This window comes from Melozone crissalis, unplaced genomic scaffold, assembly GCF_028551555.1.
Source record: "Melozone crissalis strain CALT ecotype California unplaced genomic scaffold, PUWL_Pcris_2 ptg000237l_1, whole genome shotgun sequence".
NCBI lineage: Eukaryota > Metazoa > Chordata > Aves > Passeriformes > Passerellidae > Melozone > Melozone crissalis.
Window position 1 is genome coordinate 770,024 of NW_026535998.1, and position 21,192 is coordinate 791,215.

Consider the following 21,192-nt stretch of genomic DNA (forward strand, 5'->3'; position numbering starts at 1 on the left):
AATATCACCAAATCTGTGCTTTAGAGTTACCTGAAATTACTGGGCTTTTTGTTTCCTAACACTTATATCTTCCTGGTATATTTCCTTACAATAAAATGCTTTACATTCTCTCAAATTCTCCCATAACTGAGGATAAAAGTGTTTGCCAAAACAACTCAAATCTGAAATAGTTTTAACTTTCTTAAACATCCATTTTCAATAAATATGCTGGTAAACCAAAATTGCTGTCTAACACTAATGTGGCTTCCTCATACTTCCACAGCAATCTCTCAACTTCAAAAAGAAATTAGGTGGTCTCCTAACAGCCTTCTCCACTAAATTCCCAAATAGTTTGGTGTAGTTCAAGTGGGTATCACTCAAAAAGCCCAACGTGAGATTATTGTGCTGGGGAAGCATGAGCATATTTTGGAGAAATTTTATTTGCAGGTGCCATCTGCCCTTCTGAACAATTCAACACAAACTCAGGCGATGTTTTAGGATGAAGAAAGACACCTGCACTGGCTACACTGAACAGCAAAATGGTTTTTGGCATGCCTTGAAATATGTTGACCTGAAAAGTCTGAATTAAAATTGTACTCACATCCCTAATCTTAGCAATTTCTACTTCATAAGTACTTGAATTTCAACGTGCTCCCAACGTAACTATTTGTTCAACTACAGTATTAAATCAAATCTATGTCTGGCTCGCTTTTCTGATCTTGTATACAATCTTGTATTAGACTGTTTTGTTTTCTGATTAATGTCCCTTTCTCTTTTACATGTGCTGATTTGCTCCTCCCGGATGACCTCAGTTTCCCAGGACCACATTATTTCTCTCAAGACCCAATTAAGATGGGTCCTTTAACATTATAAACCCTTTAGAAAGCCACTTTGCACAACACAGGTCTTGCAGGGTTTATGTTTAAGAGATTATATTGTCTGTTTTTTAAAATCTCAAAATGTCCCCTCAATATCTTCCTGAATGTTATAATTATTACATTGGATCTGTCATTATCTGTATTTATTGGCTTGTTTACGACACTTTATGGAGCGCTTTCAAGATTAATTAGGCAAAGATTGAAAATACATATAGATACTATTTAAAACAGAATCAGGAAGTGCCATACTGGGCTAGACAGTAGATGCCAAAATTGGAACTGGGATATTCTGATGATGGCAAACAATCATAAATACAAGAAACGTCACTTCTGCCAACAAAATGGAAATAATTATACAACATTTAGTGCAACACAAGAGCTTTTTCCCCCACCAAATATTTAAGCAGCTGACCGACTGCTTTCAAAAAGGTGACTTTCAGTTAGAGACTGGTTTTTTTTAATGCACTCAAATCGGATTTCTCCTTTTCTGTGACCAAGATCTCTGCATCCAGCTCTGGGCTCCCAGCGCAGGAGGGACACAGACCTGCTGGAGTGAGTCCAGAGGAGGCCACAGAGATGCTGATTGGAACAGTTCAGCTTGGGAAAGAGATTTCAGGCTGATGCAATTGCAACCTTACTGCCTCAGTACCTGGAGGGAGCTTACAATAAAAGCTGGAGCGGGACTTTCTACAAGATCATGTGATGACAGGACAAGGGGATTCAAACTTAAATGAGGAGATCTGGATTAGACATAAGGAAGAAATTCTTTAATGTGGAGGGAGGTGAGACACTGGAACAGGCTGCCCAGAGGAGCTGGGGATGCCCCATTGCTGGAAGTATTCAAGGCCAGGCTGGATGGGAGTTTGAGTAACCTGGTCCAGGTGGGCTAGAACTTGATAATCTTTAAGGTCCCTTCCAATCCAAACCATCCTTTGATTCTAAGATTTTTATGTATTTTATTCCCACTGAATATGCCAGTATTTTATAGCTAACAATCTAGTAAGCTCTGAAAGGTTCCAGATAAAATCACAGATTCCCACCTGTATGCTTCCCAAGCTCTGCCAGAGTGTCCTGGTACATGCTCAGCAACTGATCACAGTGAGCAATTACACTTTTGCGCATGTTGTCCCAGTGAGGAGCAAGCTCTCCCAGGTCTTTAAGCTCCTGATTCCTGTACCAAAAAGCAAAAAGGGAAGGCGCTAATTAACTCATTAATCTATCAAGGTTCATCCAAATTAATCTAAAACAAGTTTGCTACAAAACATCAGGAAGATTTCTAATTGAAATAAAATCCGTTTTCGGACTGCTTGTGAGATCTGCTTTTCATCTCTCTTTTACAAGTAAACAATAAATTATGTCAGTAGATAATGCAGTAACTTTTGTGCTCAAAACTCATCTGGTATAAATGCAGTAACCTTCAAAATGAAATACCACTTCTTTCATGAAGGAAAGAAGGCTTCCAGGCTCCAGAGAGTTGTGCTCAGAGCAAGTAACTTTATCTCAAGAGATATTAAACAACATTGGAAAGAATATAAAGTTTCTTTTTCCTGCAAAACTTTCAGTATGGTTGTTTTGATGCACTACTCTTTGTATACTTTCATAAACATTTCATAAACACATATTTCTAGCAGTGTTTCTACAAATTCAGTTTAATCAACACATCAGCTCTCACCACATTTCTTCAGGATTCAAAACAAAATATACACAAAAAATCCCAACACCTGCTCCCTAAAATGTCATGTCCAGTGTTCATCAGGTCAAAAAAGTACTGCTGTGGTAACCAAACAGGTCACTGGAAATCCAAAAGGAAATCCTTTAGTAAATTATCAGTTTTCCTGTACACTCCTGAGAGCTGACCTGAGTGAAATAGAGATCATCTGAATTTCCTGCACAAACAAGCTTAGTATTTTGGGCTTTCTGTTTGGTTTTTCCTCTTGCAGAGGAAGTTTCTCCTGTATCTCTCCCAAAGCCATTTTGTGGGACCTGCTTTTAAGGAAAATAAAAGATCTTCAGTCAGTCTTCAAACATCTGGAATTTAACAGGAGAAAATGTTTGCAACACAACCAGTTTTCATTATTTTCCTTGGAGCATCAAGAAGAGTGTTCCACTGTAATTCTTGGAAGTCTCCAAAAAGTCTTCCAGAAGACAGTTCTTGCATACAGAAAAATTATGTAAGAAAAAGCAAAAATAGGGTAGAAGAGGTGGAAAGAGGGAGGAAAGGACCAGTGAGCTTGCAGCGCAGGAACACAGAGCTCACTTATGTGAGCAGCAGATCTGACCATTAGTCAAAAAAGCCTTAAAATGACTTCTTAAATGGAACAGCAACACACTGGTGGTGCTTTCCCCATCATTATTAGCTTTGCATTAGTGTGAGCAGTGCAGTCAGAACAAGCTCCATAGGCAGACCTCTGCTCCTGGTGTAGGTGACAATCAAAACCAGAGAGACTGCACTGGAAGCGGAATTAAAGCATTGCATTTGTACATGTTCTTGAAAATATCAACATGGAAACAAAGACACAACACGTGGACTTGCTGACAGTCTATGTTAACGATATTATTACTTTCTGCCATTTAATTGCTCCTGAAGCTGAACCAATTAAACTTTCCTCCAGCAATACAAACTGGTAATGCTGTAGCATAAGAACAATCTGTCACAAAGGGATTTGAGAGGATAAACCAAACATTCTCAGGGACCATTTTCTTTGCCAGTTTTTAGCAGTATAACATGAGGTTCCCTTTCAATTAAAATCTTAGGGCTTCCTTCTCAGCAAAATGTGTAAAATTTGTCAGGGTATGCAATTTTGTTTATGTGCAGCGATAATGTTTTGGCCCTTAATATTTATGGTGTCTGATTTAATAGTTTTAGCAACAATGTTTGGACCTGGCTGGCTTCCAAAACTTTACTACTCCTTCTGTATAGGAATAGAGTATTCTATCCAAGAACTACATCCCTGCCTCCATCTAAGCTCATGCCTGGAGCTGCTGGTCTCAAACTGAAGTTTGAGAGTTAACTCCACTGACATCAATAGCAATGGGAATATTAATTTTAATAGGTCTTCAAGAAATATCAAATCCTGTCCCCATTACTGGTGACAAGGTTGGTATTTGTTTCTCCTCAGAAACATGTACAAATCAATGAAGTAAAAATTCAGTCTTCAATATGTGGCAAAAAAAGACACATCAACAATGCTTAAAGTGAGAGTACAGCGCTATAGCAATCTAGAGCATACACAGCGTGGAAATTTTAAAGACTACGATTTCTGAATTTATTTGCATTTTAAACTCCAGCAAAATCAAAACCATTAGAAAACAGGATTATATGGCAGACACTTCCATAGAAAACAGTCTCATAGCCTCACTTTATATCTATTTCTTTTTCTAATGAAATTATAGAAGACAGAGCATTTAAATTGGATTTATGTCTCGTGGTCTTTTTACAGTTTATCACTGCTGTTGTTGACTCCATAAAATTCTGAGTTATGAATGAAAAAAGAGTTGTCTTTTCTATATCTAAACTCCATCAACAATACTCCACAGTACCAAGCTTTATTATTATTACATGAAAGGCCTTTTCTAAAAGTACACAGAGTGGAAAAACCATAATATTTTCCATTTTTGAAAAAGTTTACAGTTCACACTAATACAATTGTTGAAATTTTTAATAATATTTTAATACTTTAATGTTAACTTATTTCATTGAATAACTTTAAAAATCCACTTCAACCAGTAACTGTGTCAAACAACAATTGTGCTATTAAAAAGCACATAAGCTGAAAATGCTGTATGAAGGCCAAGTAGCAATTTTTTATACATACAGCTTCAAAAATCTAATGATGTGTTTCCTAGTAAAGCAAACATGACAAATTCAAAACCTAGAAGACTAAGTGATTTTGGCCTCCGCTAAGCAAAATGAGCTTCTGAAATCTACTTTTGCAAAACATCAGTGCGTGAGGGCGTACACGGCCCTAAGTCCGGCTAGCTGAAGGGGTAAAGCGGCCGACGCCCCTGCGCATCTGAGGCCAGCCCCCCTTGGCATCCTGGCCTCGGGCTGGGCTGGATTGCGGACTTGGGTTCGCGCTGGACGAGACGAGAGAGGAGGCGACCACTTGCTGGGGGTAAAACGTCGGTTTATTGAAGAGCCCACATGCAGCACAGGGCAAACCAACAGGTGGAAAAACCCACAGCAAAAATGGCCCCGAACACGGGGGGAGACAGAGTTTTACAGGGAAGGGGTGGAGACGGGAGGGGAAGCCCAGCTAACCAATAGGGGAACATGTGAGGAGGTACATAAGAAAACTGACACAAGAACTTATCCAATAAACATAGAACAAAGGAGGGGCCCTGGGACGCCAGCCAACTATGACCCCCAGAGAGAAGAATGTTCTCGAAAGCAGGGAGGAGTGGGGGGTGATTGACTGGGCCCAGGGAGGAGGAAAACTTTACTTATATGGTGGGATAAGGGAGGAGCAGTTATGTAACTTGAGAGATTGACAAATAAGGGGGGCAGGGGTAACCGTGGTAACATAACTGCCAAAGACTCTGTGGCGGGAAAACTGGAGGGGGAAGAACCATCTTACAAAGAACAGGGGGAGAATAATACCTAAAATGGGGGAACAAAACAAGAAACTTAAAAACACACTACAACATCTCCCCGTTTCTTAACAAATAAAATAAAAAGAACGGGAAGTCCACAGAAACTTAAAATTCAGGATCTCGCGGCTGGTCCGGCCAGGCCTCGCTTTCTTCGAGCTGGAATCCGCCCGCCCCTGGGTGGTCGAAGGACGGTGCGGTCGCCCCTTCCTCATCTGTAGCTTCTTCGGCCTCCGAGGAGAGGTCTTCCAGCTCGATGGGCTTGTCCGACGGGACTGCGGCATGGTTGACAGATGCTGAGGTATCTCTGACCATTAGTCTCTGGACCAAACCGCGGATCAAAATAATGAAAACTAAAAGTACTAATTAACTCAGAACAACCTTGCAAACAGATTCTATTATGGAACCGGCCCACCCGCTGAGGCCCCAACCCTTGAAAATGTCCCCCAGCCAGTCAGAGGTTTCTTGCTTGACCTGATGGACAAGGTCTTGCAGCCTCTTGATGGAATGTCTGGCGTCCTCGGCTCGAGAGGATAGGTTCAGGCAGCAGAGGCCCTCAAACTCCTCACAGTGATGATGATGGAGCAGCAATAGAAAATCTATTGCTGCTCTGTTTTGGAGTGTCGCCTTCCTTGTTATTTCCTCGTCTGTGAGGAGGTCGTAGAGCGCGGCCGAAGTAAAATTTGCTTGTTTAGCCACCCAACACTCTAGACAGCCCAATTCACCTAGAGCCTTCGCCACCGATACCCAAGGCAACAAGATGGTAAAGGCGACGGATTTTGAGTGTGACCAATGAGTAATTTCATCATCACAATCCTCAGTGAGATCCTTGAGATCTCTTTTAGGTCTAGCCAATTTAGATGTGATGTTTGTCTTCTTCCAATTGATAATTTGAGTGACGTTGGGGGTAAACAGTGTCAGCCGGCCAAAAGTGCACGGCCCTTCCGACCAGGCCAGAGGGGATGCCTGCCCACGCCCGGTCGCCACAATTAAAAACACGCCTCGGGGAAGGGAGTAAGGGGTCCGTCTGGTAGTGGTGGGGCCGAGGATCTTTAGGACAGCCTTACACCACTGCTTAGCTTGGTATTCTAACTTGGACTGTAGCACTACCTCACTACCCCTCTCGACGGGGGTGATTGTATAATCAAACTGAAAGCAAATTGATGTATTGGTCGAGCCGAGGAGATGTAACTCTGTGGGCTCGGAGGGTGCAGGATCTAGCCTGCTCACTCCGTCTCTCCAGGCGTTGGAGGAATCAAAACTGGGGAGGATAGTGAGGCTCTGGGCTAGGATAGCATTAAAGGCACTTTAGAAGGCAGGAAGAAACTCGCCTGGAGAGAAAGGGATCCCCACAAGGCGACATCGGGTCCTCTGCTGCGCCGGTGTCTAGGCATATACTGTCCTGTCCTAACGATTGAGCCAAGGCACGCCAGACGTTGACTTTCCGCTGGGGGATGACCCACGGCTCCGAAGGTGGCAAAAGGAGTCCGCAGGTCGTCATGATCGCCATTAGCAGGCAGCAGCATTCAGCGATGTTGAAACGGGGGCCATGGGGGAGATGTAACTGAAATGAGATAAGATAGTAAAAGTATGACGAATTCACAAAAATGGTTCTTCTCCAAACAACCAGTTTAAGTAAAACATACAGGGGGTAAGAGCTGGAGCAGGGGGTGAATGGGAGGAAACATGACATAGGAGGTCAAGGGGTGGAGGAGAAGCTGGAGGAGAGGGCTCTTCTGTAACTGGGGGAAGACCCGGAAAGAAAGACAAAGATTGATGGTGTGGTTTCCTCCGCCAACGCCAACAAGCTTGCCGGACTTGTGGTACTGCCTCCTTCTTAGTCCTCTGTTTCGGGATGAAGGGCCTGACCCACTTAGATGGAATCCACCTGGGGCCTGAGGGAGTGGACACGCAGGCATATCCCCTCCCCCAGGTCACCAGGTCAAAGGGGCCCTCCGTCCGCCAGGTCTCCGGATCTTTTACAAGAACCGGTGGCCTGGCTTTAGGCTGCAGCTGCTGGTGACTGCCAAAGTGCCGGACCACTGGAGGATTTTGGCTGTCAAAAGAGCAATTTAGAAAGTTAAGCGTGTACAATGCCCTTGACAGCCGGACGTGGGGGGTCTCCACCTTCATCGCCGGTTGTTGCCGGGATAAGATCTTCTTAAAGCTCTGGTGGGCCCTCTCCACCATGGCTTGGCCTGTTGGGGAATAGGGGATGCCAGTCGTATGGACTATTCCCCATTGCTGCAGGAAGTTCCGCAGCTCCTTGGAGGTATACGCAGGGCCATTATCTGTTTTTAGGGCCCTAGGGATGCCCAAGACAGCGAATGCCTGAAGCAGATGCTTCTGCACATCCGCTGCCTTTTCACCTGTGTGGGCAGAAGCATAGATAGCCCCAGAGAAGGTATCAACTGAGACATGGACGTAACACAATCGACCAAAAGATGGGACATGCGTCACGTCCATCTGCCACACTTCGCAGCTCGCCAAACCTCGGGGATTGGCCCCTGAGGCCACAGTAGGCATCTGATCTTGTTGGCATTGGGGACATGTGGCCACTATCGCCTTGGCCTGATCCTGTGTCAGATTGAACTGCCGGACCAGGCCAGGCGCATTCTGATGGAAAAGTTGGTGACTGATCTTAGCCTGGCCGAACACGTCTGGGAGAGGGGCCTGCGTAACAGCAGCCGCAGCCAGAGAGTCGGCACAACGGTTGCCTTCCGCAATAAACCCGGGCAGATCAGTATGTGATCTCACATGCATAACATAAAAAGGGTGCTCGCGGTGGGAGACTAGCTCAACGAGCCTGTTAAGCAACTCAAATAATCTTTTGCTGGTGACCTCTTGAAGAACCGCAGACTCAGCTTGAGACACTACACCTGCGACATATGCAGAATCTGTAACCAAATTAGAAGGCCCAGGGAACCTCTGGAATGCCCTGACGACTGCGTCCAACTCAGCAACTTGTGGAGAGCCCTCCACAACAACAACATCAGTCTCCCACTGCTGAGTCTGAGGATCTTTCCAAGTCATTACTGACTTGTGGGATGCTCCAGACGCGTCTGTGAAAACTGTCAAGGCATCCAGCAGCTTCCTGCTCTGAACCTTTTTCAGCGATAATTTAAACTCCGAATTGAATAATTTGTGGGCCGGCCGATCTACTGCGATGCGCCCGGTGTAGCTGTCGAATGCAAACTGAAGATATTCATTAGTTTGCAGCAGTTCTTCAAAGGTCTTTAATTTGAGTTGTCCTGATTCTAATTTAATTGGGATATGTATGCATGCGAAATCACACCCCGCCAGCTCCCTGATCCTCGATCTTGCTTTGAGGATCAGTTCGGCTACCAACTCCTGTGGCCGTGTCATTCTTTTGGACCGATGGTGGCTGAGAAACACCCACTCTATAATTAAGAGGGGGTCACCCAGCCCCTGGTCCTTTACACTGGTGTCCCACTGGTGTATCATGCCATGGAGATGTGGCAATTTTCTCAGTATAATAAATTTGAAGGGCAGGCCCGGATGGTAACGGTGGGCCTGCCTGGCCAAAATAACTTTCTGTATCTTCTCCAAAGCCACCCCTGCCTCTGGGGTGAGAGCCCTAGGGGAACTCAGCCCCTCTCCCCCTTTCAACAAATTGAAAAGGGGGGCTAGGTCTTCAGTTGAAATGCCTAGCCAGGGTCTCACCCAATTTAAAGACCCACACAGCTGATAGACATCCGCTAGGGTCTGGACTTTTGTCCTAATAGCCAATTCCTGCGGAACAATGGTCCGCTTTGTGATTTCGAGGCCCAGGTATTTCCAAGGTGGCATCCGCTGAATTTTGTCCTGCTGGAGCTCGAACCCTGCAGCAACCAACGCATTGGTTGTCAGGTCAAGCGCATGGGCAAGCAGACTGTGGTCGGGTGCACACACGAGGATGTCGTCCATGTAATGGTGAATGATGACGGCATCCCCGAGGGCTGTACGTATGGGTGACAGCAGCAAAGCGACATACCATTGGCAGATCACAGGGCTGTTCTTTAGGCCTTGCGGAAGCATTCGCCAATGATAGCGCTTGGCTGGGGACTCACGGTTGATGGATGGAACCGTGAACGCAAAGCGCGGGGCATCATCTGGGTGCAGGGGAATCTGGAAAAAACCATCTTTTATATCTACAACTGCCAAATTCCAGTTTTGGGGGAGCATTGCTGGGGAAGGCATCCCTGGCTGAAGAGGACCCATGTCCACTATTTGTTCGTTAATTTGGCGGAGGTCGGTCAGGAGCCGCCACTTGTCCTTATTAGGCTTCTTAATGACAAACACTGGGGAGTTCCAAGGTGACATGGTCTCCACCAGGTGGCCTTTCAGTAACTGCTCCTGAACGAGTTCATTGAGCGCTTTTAATTTTTGCTTGTTGAGTGGCCACTGCAAGACCTGTACTGGTTTATCTGACAGCCAATTCAGCTTCCAGGTCTGGCGCTCCTCAGTGGCCACTGCCCGAAAAACCTGGGGAGCCTTTGGGAGGTCAATTCTGGCTCCCCACTGGGCTAGTAGGTCCCTTCCCCAGAGAGGCTCGGTGTAATCTAAAACGAACGGGCGTATAGAGGCCAATTGCCCGTCGGGCCCCTTAATTTGCACAATGCTCTTAGATTGATTGGCCAATTGAAGGCCCCCAACACCTGAGATTGTGCCCGCAGCGCTTTGCAAGTCCCAATGTGACGGCCACTCCCGAGAGGGAATGATCGTCACATCCGCACCTGTGTCCAAAAGACCCCTCACGATCTTTCTGTCCCCTCCCAACGAGAGTTGACAAGTCAGGCGGGGCTTCTCCCTCCCCACCAGCTGTGCCCAGGCTACTGTCGGAGGCGATGTCCTCTCCACGGAGTTCTTCCAATTATCTTTATCTGGAACCGGAATAGCCTGGGCAATGATCTGTCCCTTAGGGAGGAAGAGTGGGGGTCGGACACAGTACAGCCCTACCGCGAAACGGTCCCGGTCGGTAGTTACTAGACCAGGGACGATGTGAATGTCTCGCGGTGTGTGCTTTGTGTCCCCGACGACTGTCCACCTGCAACGTCCAAGTTTCCTCCAGCGACCCGGGTGTTGCAGGTCGACAGACACCAGCTGGATGTCACTACTAGGGAGATAGAAGTCCCTAGTTAGCTGCAGCCTGTAGGGACAGAGGACATGGTGTCAAGCGCAGGTGTAGGCTGAATACCACAGGTATGTGTCAAGTCTGGTACTAAGTAAGACAAATCCGGCAGTGTGTACGGCAGCTCTCTGTCGTCTCCTCCCTCCCCGCTTGTTGTTAAGTGGCCTGCCGCATTTTTGTCTTCGCGCAGGGAGGGGCTGCACTCCAGGCCTAGTTTTTTGTGCCCTTACTCTCCTCCTTTTCCCGCTTCCTTCTATACTCCAAATAATCTAATCGCATCTGGCATTGAGGCATCCAATGCCCTGTCTTGCCACAGAGGTGGCAGGGGTGGGTGGCTGTTGATCTTCTGCCGGACCCGGGTGTTGGGGGCCCGGCAACGGGGGCAGCTTCTATATCAAAGAAGTCCGGTTCGGGGTCCTCCGCAAAAGCCACTGAGGCTCTTTTAGGCCGCGATGGTAAGGATACCTGGCCTACCACGGCCTCTATCATGGCCTCCACCGTGGGCCGGGGACTTCGAGGGAGCCTCCTGATGGCCTTCCGACACTCTAGGTTGGCGTTGCTATACGCCATCCTCCAGAGCATCTTCTCCCTGTCGTCGTCCCCGGTCGCCTGCGCCTCCACGTATCTGTAGAGGCGCTCGATAAAAACCATGTAAGGCTCTTGCGGCCCCTGCCGGACTTCATCGTCCTCCCATTGGGAGGTCACCACCTCTAGCTTATAAAAGGCCCGCTCTGCTGCCTTAGCGGTCTCTACAAGCTGAGACGAGAACAAGGCCTTTGCTTGAGCTATCCCCTCTGCCCACTGTCCCTCGCCTAAAAGATATTCTTGGGAAATTGCCAAACCGGCCGCGTCATGAGACACTGAAGGATTCCCCCAAAGAATCGGGAGAACCTCCACTATCTCCCTCCTCCATTCCCCCACCCAGACCCTAAACTCCATGGGTCTTGTTAAACTAGAGAAAAGGGCCCTCAGGTCCGCCGGCACCAGATCTCCCTGTGCAAGGGCATTCCGGAGCATACCCCGGAAGTATTCAGACCCGCGGGAGTAGTCCTTCTGCGCCTTGCACAGTTTCTTAATCCGGGCCTGTGCTAAAGGCACCCACTGGGCCTGAGAGCTCCCCTCCCCGCTGAGGTGGTACGTAACCGGAGCGTCTTCCAATAAAGGCGCCTGCCCCGGCTTCCAGTCATCCATCCCCCCCCACCCCGAACACAAGGCGTGAGAACCGGAAGGGGGAGCGTGGGAACCGGAGTTGGAGGAGGTTGAGGCGGAGTCTGGCAATGGGGCAGGGCGAGGGAGTGGGCGCGGCACACCGCCCCTCTCCGCCCCCTGGGTGGAGTTCGGAGGCGGAGCAGAGTATGAAGGTGGAGCAGGGGAGGAGTAAACAGGGGGCTGAACTGGGGGAGGAACCTGGGGAGGAGCCGACGGAGGATCGGAGGGCGGAGAAATGGAAGGAGCAGAGGAAAGAGATGGGGGAGGGACAACCGAAAAAGAGGTTCGGTCCAGGGGAAGGAAAGGGTTAGCATTAGGGAGGAAAGGGTTAGGAGGAGAAGAAAGAGCCCTGGCGGGAGCGGCCGCGTGGCCGCCGCCATCTCGGGCACCAAGGGACCCCTTTTGAGGGTCGTCGCAAAACCGAACAACTTTGGGGTTTGGAACCGGGGACTTGAGGACCGGGTTAGAGGGTAAGGGAAGAGAAGGAGCCTGGCCAGGGCTCCTCGAAGGGGGAGGCCGAGCCGGTCGAGGGGGAGCAGGGGCAGGATGGACCCCCTGCCTCTGGTCGGCCCTCAAAATCCCCCTCGAGGGCTCATGCCTACGGGACGAGGGAAAGGTTTGGGGGACAAGGGCAACTGAACGAGGAGAACGAGGGGACAAACCAGAAACCGCGGGACATTTCTTAGGCTCCACAGGCGCGCCGAGTGTCGCATGAACTCTGCGCGCGCAATACGCCACGGTGGCTAGTTTTGTCTCCCCGGAATTTATGGCCTCTTCTAATTTTGCCACAACGGCTGCCCAAAACCGCGGCTCTTTTTTACGCGTTCCGGGGAGACCTCGGGAAACCTAGAAAATACCCACTTAACTAAACATTTTAACTCCTGCTTGCGGGCTTTCTGACCACCCCCAAGCAACAAACCCTTCACAACATAATAAACCTCCTTCTGGGATTTTCCCAAGCCGGCACCCATTGCACCTTTCTAGAGCAGAAACTGCTACCGCTAGAAAGGGGGAAAATCCTCTGATGACGCAACCGCACGCCCGGGAAACAACGAGAACTTAAACAATGAGCCGCCTGCCGCCGGCCCCTGCCCCCTCCACTGCCCCAAAGTCTGGGTAAACAGCCGGAGGGAAAAAGAGATTGGGTGATGGGTGCGGCCCCACGTCTGGGGAAATCCGGCACCCAAAGGGAAGAGAAAACAAAAACGGCGCGGGGGCGAGGAAAAACCTCAAGGAGAGAAGGCGGGGGGGTAGGTCCCCAACGCAGGGCATATACCCCTAGGGAAAGTTAAAAAGGCAGAGGGGAAGCCGGAGAGTCCCCAGGACGGGGCCCGAACTCACCAATCCTGCTGCGGCGACAAAGAAAAAACCAGGCGAAGGTCACTTGTCTCGGGGAGTCGTCCTCTGAGGGTGCGAGGAGTCCCGACTCCCGCCGGGGAGCGCTGCTTCTAAAACGAAGCCTGCTACTACCCGGGGTAGTCTGGCGTCCAGAGGGTAAGTAAATCCCAACTCCGCAGGGTCCAGTCCGTGGTCAAAAGTCCACTTCGTCAGCCCCCACATTGGACGGCAAACTGCGCGAGGGCGTACACGGCCCTAAGTCCGGCTAGCTGAAGGGGTAAAGCGGCCGACGCCCCTGCGCATCTGAGGCCAGCCCCCCTTGGCATCCTGGCCTCGGGCTGGGCTGGATTGCGGACTTGGGTTCGCGCTGGACGAGACGAGAGAGGAGGCGACCACTTGCTGGGGGTAAAACGTCGGTTTATTGAAGAGCCCACAGGCAGCACAGGGCAAACCAACAGGTGGAAAAACCCACAGCAAAAATGGCCCCGAACACGGGGGGAGACAGAGTTTTACAGGGAAGGGGTGGAGATGGGAGGGGAAGCCCAGCTAACCAATAGGGGAACATGTGGGGAGGTACATAAGAAAACTGACACAAGAACTTATCCAATAAACATAGAACAAAGGAGGGGCCCTGGGACGCCAGCCAACTATGACCCCCAGAGAGAAGAATGTTCTCGAAAGCAGGGAGGAGTGGGGGGTGATTGACTGGGCCCAGGGAGGAGGAAAACTTTACTTATATGGTGGGATAAGGGAGGAGCAGTTATGTAACTTGGGAGATTGACAAATAAGGGGAGCAGGGGTAACCGTGGTAACATAACTGCCAAAGACTCTGTGGCGGGAAAACTGGAGGGGGAAGAACCATCTTACAAAGAACAGGGGGAGAATAATACCTAAAATGGGGGAACAAAACAAGAAACTTAAAAACACACTACAACACATCAGAAGCAAAGAGCTTAGCAGGATTCAAAACAAGAGGGGACATTTCTGCAGATTATATTTGCAAAACTTCTGTAATATTGTAACAGCTTAAAAATTCTGAATATTTATCAAACAGGAGCTTTGGAGTAAATATAAACTATAGCTTTGGGATATGACTCAATCATTCATACATAATGGAAGTTTAGAAGCTTCTAAGGAAAGGAGCACAGGAATTTTTCTTCCTAACAAAGTTCACTTTAAAATGTATGGATAACCACTTCAATTTTTTTTTTTTTTTTTAAAGAACAGAATCAGATAAAATTACTCTCATTTTTCTTTGCTGCAAGATATGCTTCTGTGATATACAGGCAATAAACTCCAGACAAACAATATAACATTCCCTCCAGAAATAAAATACTCATAGCTTTTTCACTCTGTTGTTTCCAAACCAGGCAAATAATTATTACGGAGGAGTCAATAAGAAAAAAAAAAGAAAAAAAAGAAAAAAAAAAAGGCATGTTTTTCTTTCTCTACTAATAATCTCATTTTAGACTCTCTTGAAAACAGTTGCAATTTTTGTCTCCTTACAGAATTTCCCAAAATTATTTCAAGTTTTGGTGAGCCTGACCCGACAGGCAACTAAAAACTTCAATGTGAGTTGTGCTTACCTTTGCATGCCCTGAACAGTTGTTTAGAAACAGAAAAAGAGAAAACAAAGCAGAAAAAAGAGACAAAAGAAACCCCACCAGAACCCCATGAGCAAACTACCCACCCCAAAAATGGCAACAAATACATTTAAAATTATTTTAAAGCCTCTTTTCCTATGCATGTGAGGAGAATAGACTGGGGTTTGCAAAGCCATGATACGATTTTATATGGTTCCTAAGAGATGAAAACTTTAAGTTCCTTTTAAATTTCTATCCACTACACTTTTTATTATACAAAAGTGTAGACAATTATAAGCTAAATTTAACTTGTTTCTCCCTTCCTACTTTAAGATCATTTTGCTTCCATTCCTGCTTTAAATTCTTTCCCTTAAAGTTAAAATAAAGTCAAATAATGTTAGAAGTTACAAATTTCAAAGCATCATGTCAATAAATGAAAGGGTTTGGTTAACAATGAACACTGAAGTTTTATCAAGAGACAATCAATCTCAAGATGGCGAGAAAAGGGAATTTAAACTACAATTTTTAATGAATACTGAATAGCATTAACACTTACTGGCACATTTTTATAGGTAATTGCTTCAGGCCTGACTATATTGAAGCCACAATAAAAAAAATGAAACAGGCTGAGTATGATAAGTGGCTTCTGAGACAGAAATATTTATCCTTTTATACTAACAGAGGGGAAAAGACACAGAGAAGAATACTTGAGCCCACACCGAATATAGCAGCATCCTCCTCACACGTTCTACTAGACTACAAGTGTAAGGACTCCACAAGAACACACATCTCCACAATTGCTTTTCTTGAAAAAGAAAGGCCAGACAAAGCAGAAGCTCCAACCCACACTCTTATATGATGGTAGATGACACAGATGCTCCTGTTCCCACCATCTGCTGGTATTCTACATAGTGTTGCTCATTTTGGTTAGTCTTATCTCCTCCTCCAGACTGCATCAATCACTTGGTCTCTTTCTTTCACACCCACACTTTCAACTAGGCTTGAACAGCTCAACCACACCGGCAGTCAGGAAAATCAGAGGCACTTATCTCAATCTTTGTGCCACTGTTACTTCTGTTTCTTTTTCAAATCTTTATTTTGGTGAAGAGAAAACCCCACCATGGTGAATTCTTACTAGGAGTTTGTCCAGGGAGGTGAATTCTATAATATGATACAACAACAAGGGCTATTACTTGTATTATGCCTTTGGAGAGAATAATGCAGAAGTAGTAAAAGTGGTTCAAGTAATCCTCTAACATTTAAAAGGCACTTACCCATGAGGCAAATGAAAATATGGGAAGTGCATGAACTGTGAGACTCAGTATAATCTATTTTTATTGCTTACTGCAAAAACCTTGCCCATAAGTATTCTCAAACAAGATGAGGCCATAAATGCCTAAACACAGTACTAAATGAATAAAATAAACTATTATAACAATTCATAGGAATTTTATAACCCATCATCACCATGCATAAGGATGTATCAGTCCAGTGACTTTATTAAAATCAAGATTCCAGCCTCCCACATGCTGTTCTATTGGCATATAAACATCACAGGGAAGCAACAGATGGGGTAAATAAAAAAAGGAAAAGAAGCTTGATACTGCAGAACAAAGAGCCACAACAGGTTGTTTTGGGATGTGACACAACAGGAAGGAATTGCCTCAAAGCGCACAGGATGGCTTTGGAATGCAGCACTGGGTCCCAGCATCACTCTTACACATGAGACCAGCTGCCCATCTATGTGTTAAGTAACTTGCATGAGGAAGGAGGCAATATCTTCTACATCATCCATTATCGCTGGAAGAAGAAGGAGGCACTGTCTTCAGGGTAGCCCTGGGTTACTTAAAAAGATGTTTCCCCAAATTTTATCAGCACAGCTTACAAGGGTTCAAGGACAGGCTCCATTTTAATCACTGCAATGGCAAATTGGACATTCAAAGGCTTTTGGGACACCTGTGTTCTCCATTCTCCTTTTTCTCCAGGCCATACACATTGTTATGATTCTCAGATATCTCTCTGGGTTATGAGGCCAAACGTTAGGGTTTCAAACAAACATTACTTTGGAATCCTTTTCTTATGCCAACTAATTTAGATTAGCTAAAGGAATGTCCATTTTATCCTCATTGCTCCTTTATTCACTATAAACTTGTCATTTTTCATGGCATAATGTTTGTCTATGTTATTAACTCTACCCAGACACATAGCCAAACACAGCACAATGTTGCTCAGCCCCCTGTCATTTTCTGATCCTTTATAAAATGCTAATGTTCCAGAATATTTAAATTGTTAATCAAACGGTGGTGCTAACAGGTTTAAAGCCATGACTGCACTTTAGCACAGTTCATTGCTCAGAACTTATGAGGTCACTGGAGTCCTATTGAGCAATCAATTCTGTTCAGTTACAGCTGTAAATTCTTAGCAGCTATAAAAGTGCCCATTTCATACTACAAATAAATATATTTTAGCTCCTCGTCTGCATGATTCAAAGTCAGAAAAATATAATTTATATTGCTGCCTCTTCCTTACCTTCTCATGTCCTCCTTTATGTGCAGATTTATTAGTTCTTTAGGAACGTGGAAGGAGAGGGTGGTCTCAGCCATCTGCTCCCGGATCCGCATCCACTTGTTGTCAGAAGTAGGGAATCTATACAACTTACAAACAGGGTTTCTCAACACTGCAAAGAGCAAAAATAATATCATTGCTTTCATGTGCTTATATGAGTCCAAACATTTATGACAATAACCTGCATAATTATTATATTATTTCCCCCTAGCTTACAAAATTAATTTTAGTATCATTAAAATTCCACTAAAAACATTTAATATCTATTTCATTTTTATACCAGCATGTGGAGGGCAAAGTATTACTAGTACATCAATAAATCGCATTTTACCAGCAGAGTAGCTAACTTTTGAATTTAGGTCTTCAAAGTAGTGAGAATGTCAATCAGACTCTCTTTTCTTGCATTTCAGCTGAAGTTAGGAAAACCAGAGAGCACAAATGAACAATGAACTCAGTACAGCCACCACCACAGCTTGCCAGCACCACTCACAATTCCAATAAATTGCACAGGACTCAGGGTTCAGCTGCATCTTCCCCTGGACATGCACACACAAATCATTAATGCAAATTGGAGGTGTGCTTCTGCATTAAAGGAAACTTGAACATATTAGAGTTACCTGGAACTTTGATGGGGTCAAGACACTGCCACTACATAGAAATAAATATAACAGCCCTGTCGATATGTTACACACACAGTTTTCAGATCACTATTGCAATGTGACATAAGAAAATCACATTTCTTTGTATTTTGGAAGATTATGCTTAAAACCCATCACATTTTTTATTTTACAGTTTTCACGTGTTGGCTACATTTCCATTCAGATCTTAAAACTATGCCATACAATCTACTCTCTCCTTTCCATCTTTTTATTTTCTTTTTTTACCCCGCTCTTATTTTCCAGAAAGATCAAAAAGGGGAAAAGCTGAGGAAGAAAAAGTTCTGTTTCACTAGTTTGGTAAGTTTACTTGGAGACAAATGATTGCCATTTAACACACACATCCACAATATCTTGACTTGGAATGAGTGACAGCTACTAACAGTGACAGCTACTAACAGACATTTCACAGACACCATTAATGTTTATGTAGTCTGATTTATAGAGAATTAAAAATAAAAGGTACCCAAACTGCCTTGTCTATCTAAGCAATCAGGATTTTTAACAAATATCCTTTAGGAAAGGCCTAAAAGAAGACCAGAGATTTAAATACACTGATAATAAACCCACTGCTTGCAACCCGAAGAAAGGAGCAATGTTTAAGTGGTCGCACTGCTCTATATTCCCATCACTCCACTGAGATGTCTTTCATCAGCAATCTTGGATGAAAAACTGTTGTTGGATTATGCCCTTTTCTGATCCAGAGATGGAGCAACCGAGTCTTAAAAAACTTTTATTCTATTTTCAATCTCTTGGGAAGGGTGAGACAATACAGATGTTATAATTTACACCTTTACAATCAGAAGCCAACTATTTCTTAATTACAGTACATTATAAGCACTTCTTGCCATTTTATTGTCATTTTATGAACCTTTTTAGAGTAATTTTGCCTTTAGTTCTTAGTGATTTTACTTTCAAAAACTAAATTTTCACTCAGTATTGTGAAATAAGCGAAAGAGATGCTTAATTTCTCTGACATATTAAAAAGAGCAATTTTCCTTTACTATCAATACCCAAAATATCTCAATGTTCAAACCTCAGGAAACTAAGGGCTAATTCAAGGGCTAATTCAAGTCTGGCCTTAAACAGAAAACTGCCAAAACAGATGATAATTTTGAGTTGGTACTGTTTTTTCTATTGTGCCCCCCGATCAGCATATTACCTGGACATTTTAAATGATGATGCCCCTGACACAAAAGATTCTTTATTTTACCTTTTTATATCTACTTCCTAAGGAGTTTATCAAGGGATTTTTTCCAAGAGCAGCCCTTAAATTCACACTCAGAATCGACTACACTGAAAAATGCACATTAATCTGTGAGAACCTAATGCAAATATGTATCTGAAAAATCTCTTTCCTCCCATCTCCCCAATGTTGCCACCATCACAAAGTAAAACAAAGCCCAGAAAACCCATCACAACTGCACCAAGGGACAAAGAACACTAAAAATATGGATTCAAAGTTGTGACTTTTATTGTGGCTAGAATTATTAAACTCCTCTCCCGGTACTGGCTTCATCTTCAGGTCTTTGATTCAGGTCTGAATTTTCAGATGGGGATAATCTCAAGTGTGTTGTAAGTTTTTTAAATGGTCAAATCCATGGGTTTAAGAAGAAAATTTCATTTACAAAGTCAAAAAAAGCCTGGGCATTTTTCCCAAATAATCCCAATATGCAGTATTGCTAAAGCTTAAGATTTAAGGCCAATAAAAGCTGCATAAGTACTTGATGTTTTTTCCTTATAAACAGAACTACTGAAGGCATGCAACTCCATAAAAATCTCAGAAGTATCTTCCCCTCCAACTGCAACAATAATTAATTTCTACCTGTAACAAGTTGTCTAGAACCAAATTCTAGAGGGCATGTACAATAAGAAGGGTGAGACTAGAATTGGTTTTCATAAAAAGTAGTGATTAAAATGAGTGGAAGTTTCATAAAGATAATCCTTGCTGTACTCAGACAGTGATCATGAGAGGCATTGAAGAAAACCCAAAATCCACATGAACTGCAGTGGTTAAAAAAGAGAAAACTCTGTTTTAAAAGCTTTTCTCCACAGCATCAAGCCTGAAAGCCAATGCCATATATTTACCCATGAATATTTTTGGACATTGTCATTTTTAATATGAAGAACCTCTGTGCTTTTTATTCCATGCAATATCCTTCACATTGCTTCCCCTGAAAGTACAATAAAAATAATAAAAGATTGAATACTCTGGTTTTATTTTCATTCCCTATTGAACACAGATCAAAGCATATCTTTGCCATATATTAATTTGCTAACAGTGTTCCTATTTATATCTTTCTTTGTAGCATAGGAATATGATGTGTATTACCTCAGGAATAATAATTAAAGCTTTCCTAATTTTGCTAAATTTCAATTACTTTTCTTATCTTTCTTTTTTAATTTAGAATGCAATTTGTTTACATGTAAACAACTGGCAAACTCTCCAGCATTATAAATAAGTAACTGAATTTTGAGACGTAAATTCAGTCTCTGGAGGTATAGAAGCAATAGTGATAAGGCTCTGAAACACACTGCTTATTCCCACTCGCTCAACAAGCATCTCATAACTCACTGGAGGGCTGAGAGTTCCCTATCCTAGGATTTAAATTTCACAAGAATGCCAGCATGCTTCTATGCCTACAAGCTTAAGGATTCACAGAGGCAGCTTTTTTTTTCAGTTTCATCATTTTGAAGGCCTGATAAACAACAAGAAAATACCAGAAAGCTTTACAGCAGCATACACGTGAACTAAATATGAATGTATATGGAAAACATACTGTTCTGGGGGCAGTTCTGTATGAGCACAGCATGTCAGCAGGAAAGTGGAGGTGATGCTGCACGAGAAGAGAAAGTCACAAATACAGGAAACAGACTGAAGACTAATTATTTATCTGAGAAAAACTTCCTGTGAGTGCAAACTCTTCCCAATAGCCTGCATGCTGTCATTTCTTGCATATGCACCTCTTTCCCCTCAATTCTTTAAAAAAAGCCTGACAACCCAAAAAATGACAAAAAAAAAAAAAAAAAAGCTCTTCAAGGTGTGTTTGACTTTATAACTTTATAAACCTGAGTAGTGTTGGGTGGGCTTTGGTTTTATATTGTGTTTGTATATGACAATAACAAATGTGAAAACGCTGCCTAGATACACTGTAGAATCACATGGAAATATTCTTGACAAATTGATTGAGACTTCAATATTCCTAAAACTGACATCTACCTTGGAAGTTCCAACAAAACATATTCACAACCTACAGCATTTT

At 44.3% G+C, this 21,192-nt stretch overlaps 1 protein-coding gene across 1 annotated transcript in view; it reads right to left on the minus strand.

Moving 5' to 3' along the window:
- Window positions 1-21,192, minus strand: part of LOC128949464 (inositol polyphosphate 4-phosphatase type II-like) — a gene marked incomplete at both ends in the record, with an annotated part of 72,879 nt that overhangs the window by 40,167 nt on the left and 11,520 nt on the right. The window contains 2 exons of the mRNA XM_054294322.1: window positions 1,898-2,028; window positions 17,238-17,385. Coding sequence (XP_054150297.1) covers window positions 1,898-2,028; window positions 17,238-17,385 — 279 coding nt within the window. The remainder of the gene's footprint in view (window positions 1-1,897; window positions 2,029-17,237; window positions 17,386-21,192) is intronic.